The sequence below is a fragment of the Atta colombica genome, unplaced genomic scaffold (genome assembly GCF_001594045.1).
Source record: "Atta colombica isolate Treedump-2 unplaced genomic scaffold, Acol1.0 scaffold216, whole genome shotgun sequence".
Taxonomy (NCBI): Eukaryota; Metazoa; Arthropoda; class Insecta; order Hymenoptera; family Formicidae; genus Atta; species Atta colombica.
Window position 1 is genome coordinate 321,642 of NW_017259312.1, and position 17,820 is coordinate 339,461.

Here is a 17,820-nt window from a genome sequence, read left to right on the forward strand (position 1 = left end):
CCAATTCTTAATTGGAGAGGCAAAATTTGAAATAAAAATGGTACAAAACATTATACTTAAATTAAATGTCATGTTCTTATACGAGCAAGTACAATATCGGCTCAGAATATCTCGATGATGCCACTTATCGAACGTTTCCAGATGACGCAAGCGCACCTTGGCCGTCGACTCCCTTCATATATATATATATATATATATATATATGCAGCCCCTTGTCCGAGGAGATCAATAACCCCCCGTATCGACGGAATAACCCGGTCGGAAGCGATAAAAGCAATGCACTTTTACTCTGTCTTGCGTTACATTTTTCAGTATAAGAAAATACGTAACGTGAGAAGCATCTATCGTCGACACACATCTACTTCGATATCCATCGTCTATCAAAACCATTAGTTTTGACGAACGAGAAGAAGGGGCGAGTGTAGAGCGGGTAGAAACGAACGAGGGCGATAACATCGCAGTAGTGTACCATTTTAGGAGTTCAAAGGTGCATAGTAATCGCGATCATTGTCATCGGACGAATGTAAAATGTGACAGACTTTAATTCTTTTTTTTTTTTATTTACTCTTATATGAATTAAAGCACAAAAAATCTAAACTGAATAATTGCTGTACGAAATATTATAATTTATGTAAAAAAAAATAATTGCACGTTCAAGTTGTCCTATGATGATTTAATGGAGTTAACAGGCATATATACGTCGAGCTACTCGCACACTAACCAGCGGCATTATTTTCTACACGCTTGTTATCCGCGACGGCATGGCCTCTTATCGCGCGAAGCCAGCTCGCGCGTCGGATTTAACCGCTGGTTAATCGCCGACAACGCGTATGGACCAACAAAGAAATCGACGGAAAGAAAATATTTTCCTTGGCACGCGTAATCAACCTTCTCTCTCTTTCTCTTCTGTCTTTCGCTCTTTCCTTGCGATCTATTAATATCACCCGATGGTACCCCCGCGATACCCTGTGAAAATACGATCCTGCTTGAATCGCTGGTCAGTGGGGTGCGTGCGTGCGCGCGCGTAGTCTCTGAACTCGAGAATTGCGATCAAACTCTATCCGCCCGTCCAAAGAGCCGCACGGAGCTTTTCTTCTGGACGAGAGAACCGAAATCTATGAGAGAGAACCTCGCCGGAGGTCGAGCATGAAGCACAGAGATGTGAACGACTGAAAGTCTCGTTCTGATCACAGGACGCCGGAGGAAGACAGCGACGCGAGGGTGGATCATTGCATCTATCCTCCAAGTGAACGAGAATTACCCTCAACGAAGACACCTGAAAACAGCAATAACCTGTCTCCACTGATGGTGAGTACTCGATCATATATGGGTTGTTTATCGTTGAAGATTGATTTTGTTCATTACTTGGAGAAATTGAGTAACATTGGATTAATCAAATTCACTGGGATTTGTCTTCGAATAATCATGAATATTCATATGTGCACTGATTTGACTAGACTTAATTAATTCCACATCGTACATGTTGTGTACAGTGTTTACCTTTCGCTGATTCTCTGAAATCCGAAATCAATTCCTAAATTAGTCAATTCCTAAAATGTTAATGTTCCCCTTAATTAAAATATTAACATTACATTCTAGAATTAAATCAATCTTTAATTAATTTTAAAATTACATGTAATTTAAAGTGAAACCTTCAAAATTAAATGAGAAATGACAATTTTAATTCCTTCGTTTTTTTTTTCTTGAAGTTTGAAAAGAACATACAATTTTCGTTTTTATAACTAAATAATTGATATTTCTGGTCATGCAAATTTTATTATATTAAAAATATAATAAAAAATACATGCTGCACTATCCGGAATATTTTGTATGTCATATTTTATATGTCATCGGGCTCTCACACATATTCGCGTAATCGATCAAACACGTAATTATGGGTTTAAGTTGAAGCGGCATTGCCAGCTTTTTTGTCGTATACGATATATAGGAAGCAATTAAATAGAACGATATACTCAAGTATAAACCATGATGGGTTGTATGATAACCAAGCTATTTGACGCGTTGATGACGAGTCGCAGATGATCGACGGCAATGTGATGGGGAGCTCAAGGCTGCTCTTATTAAGCCAATCTTCGCTGGACCACAGACTCCGGTCTCTAGCATTGATTGTTACAATTGTCTTACGCGGAACATTCGCTCTCTCTCTCTCTCTCTCTCTCTCTCTCTCTCTCTCTCTCTCTCTCTCTCTCTCTCTCTTCTCTCATTCCAAGTAATTAATTAACGATGTTAGAATGTGCCGATGTAATATATTCAAATCATTTACAACAATAATCATCATTCATAGTATTAGAGAGAAGTTCATTGATAAAATCAAGTTTTTGATAGATATTAATGGAGTATTTTTTTGTAATTCAAACTGCATATCTGCGATGTCTCAATTCCTTTCTATTTAAAAAAAATGTACACGTTTAAAATGAAATATGCAGCATAGCATAAATGCTTCGAAATTAAATTAGAATTAACGAAATCCAGGATGATATAAAAACTTCTCCTTTTATCGGTTTTAAAGGAGCCACCTGAGGAATCCACTCGCAAACTCTTGGAAAGAGAATTGCGACTTCTCGATCCTCGAGATCTACGATCGCACGCCTGGTATCATGGTAGTACGTTGCGTGGTGGTCGAAAAGGTGCGGAGGCGGAAGTGTCGAATGACGGTGATTTTTTAGTGCGCGATTGCGCTTCCCAACCTGGCAATTATGTCCTAACTGTACGATGGAAAAGTCAACCGTTACATTTCGTTATCAATCGAGTAAGTTGTCATGATTAAATCGAGGAAGATTGCTTTAAAAATCCTAATCGCAATCTAATTGTTTTGGATTATATGAAACATATACTTTTCTTGTACAAAGAAATTAGAAATAAGTATGTTAGTGATATCTTTAATTTCTTTGAATATCAACATTCATGTTGGAATTAATAAAATATATTAGAAATTTTTCCTTTTTTAATTGTTTTTCATTAAATAGATAAATAATTTATTCAATATTTAAAAACAATTCCATTTTACAATAGATTTAAGAATAATCTAATTTTTCTTGGTAGGTCGTAATTCAGCCCGATACGGTTTATGAAAGGGCGCAATATCAGTTCGAAGATGAAGCTTTCGATACGGTCGCCGATCTCATAACCTTCTACGTTGGCAGTGGTCGTCCAATTAGTCAAGCTAGCGGAGCTCGAATCATTACCCCAAAGCCCAGATCAGTGCCACTGACATGCGTTGCAGGGCCTACGAATAATCAACACTGTTCTAGTCCTTCCTCCACTTCTCTGTCAACTGGTTCGCCACCTCGCCTACCCAGAAAACAACAGCGCAGCCATTCTTTGACCGCTCAACATCATACTCCAGATCAGCATGTTGCTCGAGACAGCAATCAACAAACAGGACCGCAATTACCTATCCAATCCAGTACTCTACCACGAGTACCGCCAATTCAGAACCAACCACCCTCTTGTTCTCTATCGTTGGGTCGTCAAAAGATCACCCGGGTGATATCGGATCCAGCGTTGCAACAGCAACAGCAACAGTCACCATGTTTGAATCTTCAAAATACCTTGAACACAGCGCCACCTAAACCTCCCAGAGTGCCCTATGTGCCGAATCATCAGCATCATCATCATCACCATCATCATCACCATCACCATCATCATCAAAGCTATCAAGCCTCCGGCAGCGACAGCGGAAACGGATCGGGAGATAGCGAATTCGAGACTAATAATTCTGGCGGTGCCAGCAATCCCTCTTCTTCGGTGCCAATTAAGGGCGTGGTGATACGTAGTCATTATAACACCAGTAACGACGGTATCAATGGCAACAATAACAGCGAATACGAACTATCGGCAGAAGAACAATTGGTGATAGCCGCACCGTCTCTAGAAATCACTACTATGCTCGATATCGAGGGTTTTACGACATTATTGTTACCAACCGGCGAACACAGACCTTTGGATCCAACAGCCCTGAGGGGAGTCTCAGGAATGTTATTGGATTCAGCACCAAGAGTGCTCGCTTCTCATCTCACGAGGCTTGATCTTGAAGTGGCACTTCAACCGGGACTAGGAAACAGAAGTGGATTAAGCGGGATCGAACTGGCGACCCTTCCTCACGGTAGACAAGCTAGAATGGACCTAATTGAGAGATCTGAATGCCTGAAACTATTGGTGGCGGTGACCGTGTTGGCTGGTGCTACAGCTATAGGTGAATTTTAAAATTTTATTTTATTTTAATTAGTCTATTTCAATTAATTTTCAGCTATGATAAATATTTATAAAAATTATTAAGAAAGAAAAAATATATTTTAAGTTTACACAAAATAAATTAAATATAAGTTATAAATATTAAAAAGAAAGCACTTAATTTTTCTTGCTTCTAAATGACGATTGTCAATATCGTAGAAAGAGCAGCTACTATCAGTAAATGGATCAAAGTAGCAATCGACACTAAAACCGCGCTCGGCAATCTTTATGGCTTCTGTGGCGTAATGCTCGGTCTATGCTTACCGCAAATTCAGAGACTGGCCAATACATGGCACTTGCTACGACAAAAACATACAGACGAAGCTTTCAGTTTCGAAGCGAAATTGAGACCTACTCTACGGGCTATGAACGAATGTACCAATCCGCAAGCGCCTAATACAACGTTACCACATTTATTACCGATTGCGTTACTTGGCGAACGTGGTCCCGAAGATGTTTTAGGTAATCATATAAAAAATAATTATATACTAAAATTTTAAAATTACTTATAAAATAATCAGTGAATAAACAGAAGATATCTTCCTTCGTTTGCATACTCGTCTTATAATTGTTTTAAATACAGATATCTATATTTGTTCGTATTTTTTTCGTTATTATTAATTGTCAATTTATTTTCTTTTTTTCTTTCAATTACTATATCATTTCCTCATTCAACAAAATTTATTATAGGTACTGTAGCACCTTTCGGACTCACAGCAGCGATTCTTTCACCATGGGAAAATTCAGCATCCGATTGCGGTCTATCAATCGTCTGGTCGCATCTTGAGGCGGCTCGCAAACTAGCCGATAGTCTGCCGCTCTTTCGCAGAAATGCGGAAATCGTCTTAGAAGGTTGCAGAAATGATGAATTACTATCGGACGCCTTTCGTACTGAATTTCACATCAAGTTCTTATGGGGCAGCCGCGGTGCTACTGTCGCTCCGGAAGAACGTCATTTGAAGTTTATTCAAGTCTTAGACGCAATGTACGATAAGTGTGCGGCGAGCGAAGTGGCCGCTTAAAAAAATAAACCAAAGGATCTCAAAGATCTGAAGAATAGAGAGAGTCTGAAGACGTAATTCCCTATATGAGAGTTTATCTTCTTCCTCGAAATATCACCGTTACGGATTTTTTTTAGATTTTTATAGCTTCGAATACGTCGGCTAACATGATACAAGAAATTAAAACATCCCCTGCATTAATGAAGTGCCACTTTATTGCTACTACATATAATCTCGAATCGTAGAGTATATCTCTGAAATATCGAATGTTCTTCCTAAATCTAATGCTTGTTTTGAATCGTGTAAGCAACAGCATCCAAAGAATTGATCGAGAAAGGCTTGATTGAAGCCTACATACGTATCGTCAACTGTACTTAACTTTAATTGACAATGTAATTCTATAATATTATGTTGTAAGTGTTGTTCATATTTGTTCATACTTAATATACAAATTTAAAAAAGTATTTTTCGTGATTTTTTATTTTCATCAAGATACCTTCATTAACTTTCAGATAGATTTATAAAATATTACACTTGCAATATTTAGGGATCCATTAATTGAAATTAACATTTTAATTAAATTAAAATTAATAATTAAAAAAAATAATTAATAAAGTAGATTAAATTAATAATTAATAAAGCTTGAAGCTATACAATGTACAAAATGAGTCATAATAATTATCTTAATTATATTAATTTACAAAATACAAATGTAAAATTCAAATTAAATTAATCTCACGCCAAAATAATGTTTCTAAAAATAATTCTTTACTGGCTCCAAATATTTAACTTAATTTTTATTATTTTTTATTTTATTCAAAAGAAAGATATTATTAAAATAGTTATACATAATTTCCGAAAAATATATATAAACATTTCTAACATTTCATAAATAAAAATTTTCTAATTTTCGTTTTTAAATTATCCAAATAAGTAAGAATAAATAGTTTATTGTACAAGTAACATATATAAAAATATTAAGAAATATTGAATTACTCACCATTTCTCGTTGTCGCTCTATGCCTCCATATGTGTCTTCTTTCTTTTCCGCCAATTTTTCGTCGCAGTTTCTTTCATTCTTTATATAATTTGACACTTTCGAAAACATAAGTAATTATCACGCACAAACGTAAGTAATTATTAATCACAAAAATACGATAATCGCACGGCATTTTCTGGCACTCATGATGATACATAACTGATATAAAATCCTACAAAATATTCGAAATATTAGGTCTGTTCATATTGGATCATTCAGTACTACAACTGAGCGCTCAGTGCGCTCTTGCATCTGATTGAAATATTCGTTAGATCTAAAAATATAGACCAAATAGATATGGACTGTAACAGAAGCTCCTTAAAACATATACTACTGGAAAGAGGATAGGAGCAGAGAGAAATCTGAGAGAGGACATGACTAAAGCTCTAGATACCAAAATAGTGCATCCTTCATTTTGGATCTACTACTCTATACTAATAATACTAAGCGCTTATTGGACTAAATCGTAATGGCGATCGAAATAGCCAATAGGAAGGCTGTTGGCATTTCGGCTTAGACAAAGGAATGCGTTACTTTGGTATCTAGAGCTTTAGACATGATGATCTAAAATCTGTAACTGCAAAATGCTACCGTGTGACTACTACCTTCTGACAAAGTGGATGTAAACTACATAGCAAATATCGATTTATCATCTCCAGCCTTGAAAAGTGGAACGTTGCTCATGTCTTCTCTCAGGTTTTTCTCTGATATAAGCAACCTACAATCCTTGTATGAGGGTCGATTGTATCTCTAAAACTTAGTGTAAATACCGGTTGTTCCACTTTTTGATAAATTTTGATAAATTTTATCTGTGAGATAAAAATCTGGTAATTTATGCATGTAATTGGATAATCTTGCTTCTTATTCAACAGGCAAAATTTACCAAAAGATGGAACAACCAGCTCTAAATGATAAAAGTAAGCTCTCATTTGATTAGGTAGTTTTCATCATAGTGGAAATGCGACATTTCTCACGTGACATTGTCCGACAAGAAATTCTATATCGAATTGTATCAAAGCGTTAAAGCGTATCGAGATTGGTTGAAATTAGTTGAAATTTGTCAAAATCCGTTCAACTTAGACATAGGCTATGGTCAAAATTTCGCTACAAATGCTTTGAAGCGTTTGATGGACCAATTAAAAGAAAGAATTTTACAAACCAACCAGTTAAAAAACGTTTCAAAGCGTTTGCAGCATCGCGTTGATCGTACCCATAAATTATTAGTTTCCAGTAATGGACATTATTTTTATGCTTTGTGTAGAGGAAAATGACAACGAAAATAATAAAATTCGCAAGACATTTGAATTTAATAAGAAGATGATTACGGGATAATCACCCATTTAAAATCCCAGACAATACATTTAGAAAATTATATAGATCAGTATAAAAATAATATTAAATATATAAATATGTAAATTATTTAAATAACTAAGATAATGAAATATGGCATAGGTCGAAGAGCAAATCTTCATGTCTTATAATATTTTTTACGTAAATTTTAAAATTTCAAACAAAAATTATGAAATTACAAGATTATAAATTTAATAAAATTCACTTAAAAATATTATTGGATACTAAGATCCGCTTGATCGTATAAGTATTTTTATTATTAGTTATAGTTAGTTATTTGAATAATATATGGTTCATAAATATTCTACTGTTGAAATAAATTATATTCTGTTATAAATTATACACGTGTGTGTGCTTATATAGTGTGTGACATGCATCACAAAAATTACGTATCACTTTGATTATGCGTCACTTGCATTTCGCACTTACATTAGAGTACTATAATATAAATATTCGCATCCATCATTTTTAGTCCTTTCCCCACTCTTTGTTCTCTCTTTAACTTTCTCTCTTTAATCTTCTTAGTTTAGTGGTGGATGGAAAGAGAGCAAAGAATTGATTTCTGAAACATGGCGGACTAATCAATACGCGACTTTGACAAAAAAATATATAGCTTTGCAACTATTGTAAATTTTTTAAATATGATTAGTCTTGCCGTTAGTTTTTCACTAAATGCGTAACCAATCATATTAAAGAAATTTACTATAATTACAGAGCTGCTTTCTCTGCTGAGCTATTGACTGCATTATCGACGAGATATTATTAAAGACCGATATCTTTACGGGAGTTCATATCCTTGTAAATATTAAAATAATTAAGAGTTAAAAACTGATAATATTATACTAATTTTATGATTTATTAGTTTAGTAGATGTATTTATGCATTTAGAACTCAATAATACTTGATTTTTCTTTAAAATTGTAATTTTAGTCAAGTTTCCATCAATTTTATCGTCAAAGTTTGATTATTAACAGAGATGATAATTGCAGAAAAAAAAGAATTTTCAACAGAAAATATTAATCAGTTGCGGGATTCTTTAAACATTTTATCGACAATTATCGCTGTCGTTAACTAGTGAGCCAATGAGAGCCGCGCTTTCTTCCAGGATTATCCTGCCATTGGCTATCGCTAGTTAACGGTAGGTCAATAAGACGCTTAGCACCTTTGTTTTCTCTCTTTTCAGCGCTAAATATATATCTATCTCATTTTAAGTGTAAAAAGTATAAAAAAGTGTAAATAAGTCGAACCATTTCTCTACTGAACGCAGCCATTGTACCAGCATGTCCACTCTTAAACTTCTCTCTGATCAAAGGACGGCGCCACACAATCTCATTTTTTTGTTTATGATCATAATAGAGATCGAGTCATAGATTTCTATATATACTACTAGACTGCTAACTTGTTTGAAAAAGTGACTCCCAATTTTGATGTAACATTATACGCATGCGTTGAGAACCGCTCCGTGTGACGTATATCTACACATGCGCACAAAAAGCACATCAGCACACTATTTTGACGGATTAATCTATTTAATAATATTAAAACCACCAAATACTTATTTTCATAATCCTAAGCTATCATAAATTATTCTAAGAGACATAATAAAAGGAACAAAGAATAAGAATTTCAACCTATCAAAAATTGTGTATTCCACAATACATGATTTCTGATAGGTTAAAATTCTTATTCTCTGTTCTTTGTTCTCTGTTTCTTTCCTTTTCTTGTGCGGAGCCCCTAATTTATAAGACATTGAATAAGATCTTTTATACTCGTTTATTAATATTCAATTGTCTTTCCAATATCTTTACCTTTTTACTTGAACTCTTTCTTCCAAAAAAAACAAAATTTTTCGCTATGAAATCACACCACTTTCTCTTTCAAAAAAGAAACAAAATTTTTCGTTATGAGATTATATCACTTTCATAAGGTTATGAAGTATTCAGTATTCAGAACGTGCTTTTCTTGATAAAAGCGCGCTTTTATCTCTAAAATTCTATAGTATGCGTAACGTAAAATATATATAGCATGCGCACTAAATCGTTGTAAGAGCGTTCTGAATACAAGCCTATACGTTTAACATGTAAACAGTTGATGCAAAACAGCCATACTGGGGCGTTTTTTCGTTATCTAACCAGAAGCTACCACAACTCAAGGCTATCTTCGTCTTCAGGGATCAGAAGACGAAGATAGCCTTAATTGTGATAGCTTCTGGTTGTACAACGAAAAACGCCACTGCATTCCTTTGAGTATATTCGTGACGCATGCGCAGAACTACTCCAATTTCGGGGTTCATTTCACAGAAGCTTGTCCTAAAGAGTTAGCAATCTAGTAGTATCTATTGAAGTTTGTGGTAGGAGCAGAAGCGTGCGAGAGGATGCTCCGTAAGTAAGAGACACCAAGTGACACCCAGTGCAGGCAGGTTATTTCGCCGAAGCGAAATCCATTGGTAAACATGCAGCCGCGGCATTACCATCGTGAGTGACTGTCGTGATTATACCCGATTATAATGGCAGAGAACCTGTCGAAACGGCCTTCCAAAGGAATCCTCAAGACGTCCAGCAGTTTTGACAATCCGGAGGCGCCTAGGTGAAAGACGCATTAATTAAATTTCGATTGGCGTAAAAATAGAGATGCATGCAAAACCCGCTGTCGGCGTCTCCCGTTGACGTTAAAGGCGGTTCGCGTGACTTGCGTGTCACACGCGGCATATTCGTCCGGTATTTATAAATCACGAGTTCACGCAAACCGTGACAGACGTCTCGACAAAGAGAACAAATAATTATTGAACATTTCTCTCGAGATAATATGTGATCTCAATTTGATTTACTGTTTTTTACTCAATATTACCTCAAACATATCGTTCAGAATTCGCGATTATCTCTGTGAAAAATATTTTCCAAAAAATCCTCTTTTTTTTATCAGGATATAATCAGGATTAAAGTATGTATATTTTTCTGGAATTATTCAATTCAAAGTTAAAAACTTAGAAAGAAAAGTATAATATTGTTTGAATATTCCTAAGTTGTGAAGTAATGGGCATTACCCAGCGTTAGTTGACACAGATTCTATTTTTAGACCTAGTGATGAACATCATTTTTTTATTTATCTTACATTAATCATGTAGACCGAACAAAGAAACAACATGGGATGAAATGAATATTATTGCTACTCTTCATCCTGCTGATAAGGATTATGGCCATATGAAGATTGAAGAACCAAAAACCCCATATAATTTTGAAGGCCTCCAAAATGAACATGAGTTTGATCAATTAGATGCTAGTGCTCTTGCAGCAAAGTAAGTAGACATGATATACAATTATAATTTTAGTTATTAATACAAGATACATTGATTTACAATTATATGCTTCGATTATATTATTGTTAATAAAATTATATTTAATATTATCTATTTTATTATTAAAATTCAGATTAGCTGGAGGTAGTAAGCCCAAAATTTTTGAGGAATCCAGTGAAGAAGAGGAAGACGAAGAAACTCCCGAAGAAAAAGGTTAAACATCTTATAATGTAGAAATTAATTACTTTATAATATAAAAATTGTAATTATTGACGCATTCTATTTTAGAAAGGAGAAGAGCTTTCGAGGCAAAAAGAAAGGGCCATTACCGAGAGTGGCATGCTGTACAAATGGCGAGAAGACTTTTAGAACAAGAAGAATTAGAAGAGGAAGATGAAGATGGCGAGGGTAAAAATAATGAGGAAAATTCGTCAGAGGAAGAAAGCAATTTTGACACACGTTTCAAATGCATGCCGTCCTGTGATAGAACCGAAAAGAAATAAACGAAAAACATCGATTGATAATTTTCTTAAATCGTCGATCACAGTCATAATTTCGCAATGTTGACTTGACTGTTTAATGCTATCGCGACTAAAATATATCAAGCAGCAAAGAAAGTGTTTACATCAATTACATTAAAATGCCCAAGTTAAATTTCGCATTTTAATTATGTATATATAACTTTTTTCAACTCCATCTTTATAGCTCTTTAGCTCCATCCTCTGTAAATAAACATTTTAAAATGAATTTGAATGTTTAGCATAAACCTCTGTTAGATTTTCCAAGATTAGATAAAGTTACAATAACATTATGAGTACTTAAAAATACTAGTAAGCTATGCACAGAAAAATTCATCTTGTTTAATGATTTATTTTAGTTTCCATTATAAAAACTTAATTTAATTATTGCTTCGTATAGACTTTCCTCGTCATTCTTTCGCGAATTATTCCAGGCCTATCGACATTATTTCAACACAGCGTTCCTGTAAAATTTAATGTTTTTGAAAATTCTAATTACTATCAAAATTTGACGAACAATAAGGCTAAACAAAGCCCTCACATATAGAGAAAATTTAAGACGCTGTATGTATTTACATAAAGAGAGAAAAACATATGTATTTAAAACTATTAGTGTGTGTGTGTGTGTAATATATTACACAAGTTCTGTGATTAGCATAGATGTATGCTATGTAACCTCGGAATGTATGACTTCAAATTTTCGTTTCTTCTCATAATGTTTGATTTTATTTTCCAAACTGTCTGTAAAAGAAAATAGATTATATACACATACATAAGTATTCAGTTTGTACCAAGCGGATTATGTAGTATAAGTCTGTCCAAATTCATCAAGCTTATCTTAATTCATGCACTCACTCTTTATCTCAATTCTCAATTATTCTTTTTTCTTTAATGATATCTAACTAATTGATTGCAACGCATGAATACAACGAACACATGTCTATATGATAATCTATTCTCTTTCGTTACATCTTGTACATTTTATTCATCGAAATGATAGGGAGAAACATTTTGCTTGTAAATCATGTGTTGGACAGACTTAATTGTACTATTCAAGAAATGTACATTTAGAAAATTGTAATCTCAAATATAGACGTCCAATCGCGGCGACATAGTATTAGAAAAAAAATTTTGAAATTACGTATATATGATCGTCAAAATATTTTGAATGTCTGTATCATAGTCTAATACAAAGTATATTAATAGACTTAAAACAGTGTATTTGTATGCAATGTCTTGAAATTAATAAATATATGAGCTACATTATGAATAAATAACGTAAAGTGAAAAAGAAAACGTTTTTTTAACAACATACTAAAAGTTGGAAATTAAATCTTGACTTTATCGATGAATTTACATTCACTAGTTTTATTGATCGTATACTTACCACACATTTCTCGCTTCATCAGTGGTTGATATATTTTTGATTGTACTCCAAGAAGTAGACAATCGCTTTGAAAATCACTATTTACACAGTTAATGAAATTTTCCAATTTCATCAACATATTTTTAATCATTATAGATCTGTATACGACAAAAAAGGAATTTAATTATAAAACTGATCACGTGTACGATTATGTGAATTTCTCTTTTATTAAACATACTTTATAGTATTGAGAGCCCAATCCTGTTGTAATACTTTGATAGTGTTTAATAATTCATTTTCGTCCATAAACCAATTTATGCTTTCATAATCACAATACCAGAGATTCAATGGAACTTGATGAGCCATATTGTACTGTGGCTTCTGTGGGCAAGTCTCAATGTCTAGGAGCTTCAAGATTATTTCAGGCTCTTCTTTTCTTTGTCCAACCAACAACAAGATGCCCATTAAACAACGAATTTGATGCCAAAGAAAGGCTTGACTTGTGATTTCTAATTCACACATATCATAGCCTTGAAAATAAAATAGAATTTACTGTACATTATATGTCAATAGTAAATATTAAACAGCTGAAAAAATTTAAGATACCTGTTGATTTTTCCACATTCTGATTAAGAGAACTCACTCTTGCATCCATTACAGTTCTTTTAAAATTAATTACACCATTAGCTACATCCATTTTACAAATATTACGGAAATCATGATTTCCTATGACATACTTGGCAGCTTTGTCCATGGCCTCTATATTTAAATTACCCCTTGGAAAGAAATATCTATAGCTTCTAAACTTGCAGTCAAATCTTGCGGAGAAAGTGGATGAGACCGGACACCATGCTATACATCTTATGTTTGCTGGTAGTAATCTGTTCAATATTTTACAATATGGCAACTCATCGGATAGGTTGTCTTGATTTTCTGGTTCTAATCTACTGCGTACATCCAATGAGATTACTTGAGAGAAGGAGCTAACACCTTTATCGGTTCGTCCACAACGATGGTAATTTGAATTCTCACGGGATTCTATGCAGCAACTTTTTAGCAGAGCTGCGAATAAATGATGCTCAATGGTATCAGTATTATCTTCCTGTACAGCAAAACCGTGATAGTCCCAACCAAGATAATAAAACTTTAGCAGAATGTGCCGTTTGTAACATCTGCGATTGAAATTATAGATTATCACTCGAATGAAAAAAAAATCGTGACAAGTTCAAGAGCAACGTATTTACCGTGAAAAATCAAATGACTTTCTTACTTTCCCTGATGTCTCTTCTTTCTTCATTTTAGTATCCGTACGTTTTATAATTGTTAGTTTCAGTTGCTCGTTGTGAGCTTCCAATTGTAATATCTTATCGATCAGTTCCTGCAAGCCGGATCACGTTGAGATTATAAATAATATATTAAATAAATATACGATATAAAATATAAATACACATGGAACATTTTTCAAAACGCGTTTATAAACGTCATACCGATTTATCGAGCATTTCCAACTGCTCTCTCGTGCTTCTTGTTGTCTTAATACGTTTCCACGAAACCTTTGCCATAATCGTGTTTCTGCATCAAGAATAAACTACAGTAAACACAGAAGAATATTCACAGATCTTTCATCTGTCGAATAATAATTATTACAAACGTCAAAAGTAGAGGTTATGTTATACTACATGTGTGCAGTACTCTCAACAGTGCATCATGTGACTCTCCTGCTAAAAGATAATTGCACTGCTTTTTGCACTTAAAAATAAGATATACAATTGGATGTCGGATAGAAAAAGAGGGAAGATGAACGGCACAGAGAGTGCAGCTGAAAAAATAATAGTTGTATTATATTTTCTGTATTAAAATGAGATAGATGTAATTAGATGTTAGGGAAAAAAAGAAAAAGATTGAAAATGTAAATTTATTAATTGCGTCCTCACGGGAATGAACGATGGAGAGGTCTAGTCTATATTCATGTTTAAAAAAGTTTAATATATTACAAAGAATAAATTCATAGAATTACATGGATATGACTTGCGCTGTGAGAAGCGATGTGACGGCCAATCATCTGTTTTTACGTTCTACCTTGAAAAGCGGATGATTAAATGGCCACCGCGGGAAACAATAAAATCGAATGTCGCCCATCGAACGATTTTTGCAATCAAATGTTATTTCAACAGAAATACTTTGATTCATGTGCATTAAATCCTAAATCGTTGTACGTCTTCCGTTTTGTTTCAATTTTTCACATACATCATAAAACTATACAGAAAAATAAATTGTGTTAAATTGCGTTTTGTTTATTCATGATGAATCGCGATCTCCTGTTGTATTCTCCTATTGAAAGCGGAATTATTTTTTAATTGTTAGTTTATATGCAGAAAGACTTGTTTACAATGAAATGTCGAGAAAAATTCAAGTAATATACATATATGCGGCGTATTTTAAATAGCATATTTATGTATATATTAATATATAATTTATAAATATTAATATAATACACATATGTAATTGCTTGTTTTTTTTGTCACGGTCAAATTAAAAAAGTAAATAATTTATTGAATGACAGTCACTTTATTGAGAGTAGACAGCGGTGAACATTAAGATTCGCCTTGCGCAGCAATTACCTCGATAGACTTTAGATAGTAAGATATCACACGTGCCCGGTAACTTGTAAGAATCCTATCTTTATCCGCCGGCATGCTATCAATCTCTCACATTACGACGAGCCTCGATCGTCACGTAAGTGCACTCGTAAACTATTTTACTCTTCTACTGCAAAAAATAGGCGAGCTAAAAGGACGGGAACGCGACCTGCGACATTGTGTTCACGATTTCATTCACACAAAATGAGCTCTCTCTCTCTCTCTCTCTCTCTCTCTCTCTCTCTCTCTCTCTCTCTCTCCACAATCCCTTTAAATTTACTTATTTTTTGCAGAGTTCTTTTCCTTCGAAATGGAGGTACGATGGATATTTTAAACGCGTGATAATTGACGATACATGCATTGTCTCTTGCGAAAATATATGTACAGGTAGAGAGATGTAAATAGTAATAATATATAAAAGTCGATAACAATGTTAACAAATGTTAATCACCTCCCTCAGAATAATCGTTACTTCTCGCTAGTAAATGTGCTTGCTGATAATAAAATACCTTTTAGGCATTTTCCTATAATCCTTGAATTAAAAGAAATCGGCGGGAATAGAGTTTCCGAAATCGCATCCAATCCTTGTTAACTCCATTTCTGATCTTATTAGAAATTTAACTGCTCGAATTACATTATTTGATCGAGAGAATCGGAAAAAGAAACTTTTCTCTTTACGAAAAGAGGTCGAAAGACTCGTCGAAAGAGAACTACGAAGTTTTAGCGCCAATCTTCCGGTTTCGAAATCTGGCAATCGGATTTTACAGAATGAATTCCAGTCGATCACTTTTAATTCGCCCATTTTTCACAAAGATACATTCGTATATGTTACACCGATGTATGTATCTCGAAGAAAGAGCGCTTCGTAACTCTTATTTTATAATCACACTTACTTTATAATCGCCTTCGGCTTCGCTGTACGCACGCATACATTAGTCGCATATATGTATATATATATTGCTGTCAGGTTTTTTTTCTCTCTTTATTTTGCTCTTCGCGACGATTGGTAAAAAACTTTTGGCATGGCTTGCGACACCACTGGCTTACATAATTATTACGGGATATTAAGAGCATGCTCTAACAGTAGGAATACGAGTATAAATGCGTCGAATGTTTCGTCATGCGACCGGTATTGACCGGAAATAAAATTATCCTTAATTTATCTGAATATATTGCATCGCCTTGTTTAGAGCGTCGTTTCATCTATTAAAAGTTCAAACGACGCAAGACCGTTATGAATTGAGAGTCGCGATGTCGCCTTTGATGTATTTGAAATCGTTGTGTCTCTCTATATTTAAACGCGAGCTGCACGACGAAATTTCCGTGCCATAAAACGGGGTACTGTTACACGAGAACAATTGCGCGTCACATTAAAAAAAAAGAGGGGAAAAAAAAGATTTTATTCTTTTCTTCTTAGACTTTCTCTGGTTAACTTTGGTCATGAATTGTGAATTACACGTCACAAGTTACGTTGACTTAGGCCGCGTCATCTGAGACCCTCACAACTTAGGAAACTTAAGAATCTCACGGAAATACTCAGTGAGCTCTACTTTTAATGAGTTCACTTGCAAGTTGAAATAACGAAAACTCAATTTCATTCGCATAAAGGAGCAGTGTATCTATTTTACCTTTCAACACATTTTTCCTCCGTGATTCGCATTCGCATGATAAAGTCACCCCGTCTTAGAGCAAGAGAGATGTATAAATTCGATTTACCTTGAATCGAAAATCTCCTCATCGTGATTCGCGTGGAATGGAATCATATTTCTTTATTACTCCTCGTAGAAATGAAAGGATATGAGGCAATTGACAATGCATGCATTGATTCGATTCGATTCGATAATTATCAGTTCTAGGGATATACCCGAAGGCATTTTATTAACATGCTCCGCTATACTTCTCGAGGTATTTTTGAACACAGCACCCTAGCGGAGAACGAAATATACTTGGTGAACGTTCACATAATTACCCCCTAGAATTGGCTAGACGTGCCAAGTTAGACGTGTATATGTGTCTGTGTATTCATCTGTGTACGTATGTGTATGTAGGAAATATTCAATGAATATACATTACTTTGTAACATATATTTACAAACACATAATTATTTATTTTAGAAATGTACGCGAGGGAAAACTTACTTTTAGTATTTGTAAAATACCGCTTCTGCCGCCTTCCGGCCTGAGATTTGGCGAGCCTCGTGAAAACGGGCGCTCGAAGGAGAGAACGGACACACTCCTAATTAACATATTCTCGATATCTCTGCTTTAACAGTCCTTATAGATTGTATATTTACACACATACACACTTTCTCTCTCTCTCTCTCTCTCTCTCTCTCTCTCTCTCTCTCTCTCTCTCTCT

The 17,820-nt window shown here is 34.5% G+C and overlaps 3 protein-coding genes across 5 annotated transcripts in view; 2 read left to right on the plus strand and 1 right to left on the minus strand.

Moving 5' to 3' along the window:
* LOC108687807 (breast cancer anti-estrogen resistance protein 3) overlaps positions 1-5,592 on the plus strand; it is an 11,167-nt gene extending 5,575 nt beyond the window's left edge. The window contains exons 3-7 of one of the 2 annotated variants that reach the window (XM_018193780.1): positions 1,194-1,308; positions 2,531-2,770; positions 3,064-4,216; positions 4,414-4,716; positions 4,945-5,591. In XM_018193780.1, coding sequence (XP_018049269.1) covers positions 1,194-1,308; positions 2,531-2,770; positions 3,064-4,216; positions 4,414-4,716; positions 4,945-5,276 — 2,143 coding nt within the window. In that variant the 3' untranslated portion in view covers positions 5,277-5,591. Of the gene's footprint in view, positions 1-1,193; positions 1,309-2,530; positions 2,771-3,063; positions 4,217-4,413; positions 4,717-4,944 lie in introns of both variants that reach the window. The other variant, XM_018193783.1, reaches the window with a different exon arrangement.
* A 4,265-nt stretch (positions 5,593-9,857) lies between these two features.
* Positions 9,858-12,669, plus strand: LOC108687794 (protein phosphatase inhibitor 2-like). Its single transcript, XM_018193747.1, has 4 exons — positions 9,858-10,230; positions 10,769-10,939; positions 11,073-11,152; positions 11,228-12,669. The coding sequence occupies exons 1-4, from the start codon at positions 10,151-10,153 to the stop codon at positions 11,440-11,442; spliced, it is 546 nt and encodes a 181-aa protein (XP_018049236.1). The 5' UTR covers positions 9,858-10,150; the 3' UTR covers positions 11,443-12,669.
* Positions 11,857-14,523, minus strand: LOC108687793 (tRNA pseudouridine(38/39) synthase). 2 transcript variants are annotated; one of them, XM_018193746.1, is made up of 6 exons: positions 14,311-14,523; positions 14,068-14,201; positions 13,430-13,995; positions 13,062-13,353; positions 12,845-12,981; positions 11,857-11,921 (listed from the first exon to the last, which is right to left on the minus strand). In XM_018193746.1, exons 1-6 carry the CDS (start codon positions 14,383-14,385, stop codon positions 11,908-11,910), a joined length of 1,218 nt encoding a protein of 405 aa, XP_018049235.1. In that variant the 5' UTR covers positions 14,386-14,523; the 3' UTR covers positions 11,857-11,907. The 2 variants fall into 2 exon arrangements, with proteins under 2 accessions (XP_018049235.1, XP_018049234.1); XM_018193745.1 differs by lacking the exon at positions 11,857-11,921 and adding an exon at positions 12,109-12,198.
* Between the last annotated feature and the right edge of the window lie 3,297 nt (positions 14,524-17,820).

Bases quoted from the DNA above. Each gene is read 5' to 3' on its own strand.
- LOC108687794 (XM_018193747.1), top strand. From the start codon at position 10,151: ATGGCAGAGAACCTGTCGAAACGGCCTTCCAAAGGAATCCTCAAGACG. The intron at 10,940-11,072 runs GTAAGTAGACAT...ATTAAAATTCAG, and splicing joins GCTAGTGCTCTTGCAGCAAA to ATTAGCTGGAGGTAGTAAGC. The intron at 11,153-11,227 runs GTTAAACATCTT...ATTCTATTTTAG, and splicing joins AGAAACTCCCGAAGAAAAAG to AAAGGAGAAGAGCTTTCGAG.
- LOC108687793 (XM_018193745.1), bottom strand. From the start codon at position 14,385: ATGGCAAAGGTTTCGTGGAAACGTATTAAGACAACAAGAAGCACGAGA. The intron at 12,982-13,061 runs GTATGTTTAATA...TGTCGTATACAG, and splicing joins TGGGCTCTCAATACTATAAA to ATCTATAATGATTAAAAATA. The intron at 12,199-12,844 runs GTAAGTATACGA...TTTCTTTTACAG, and splicing joins GATGAAGCGAGAAATGTGTG to ACAGTTTGGAAAATAAAATC.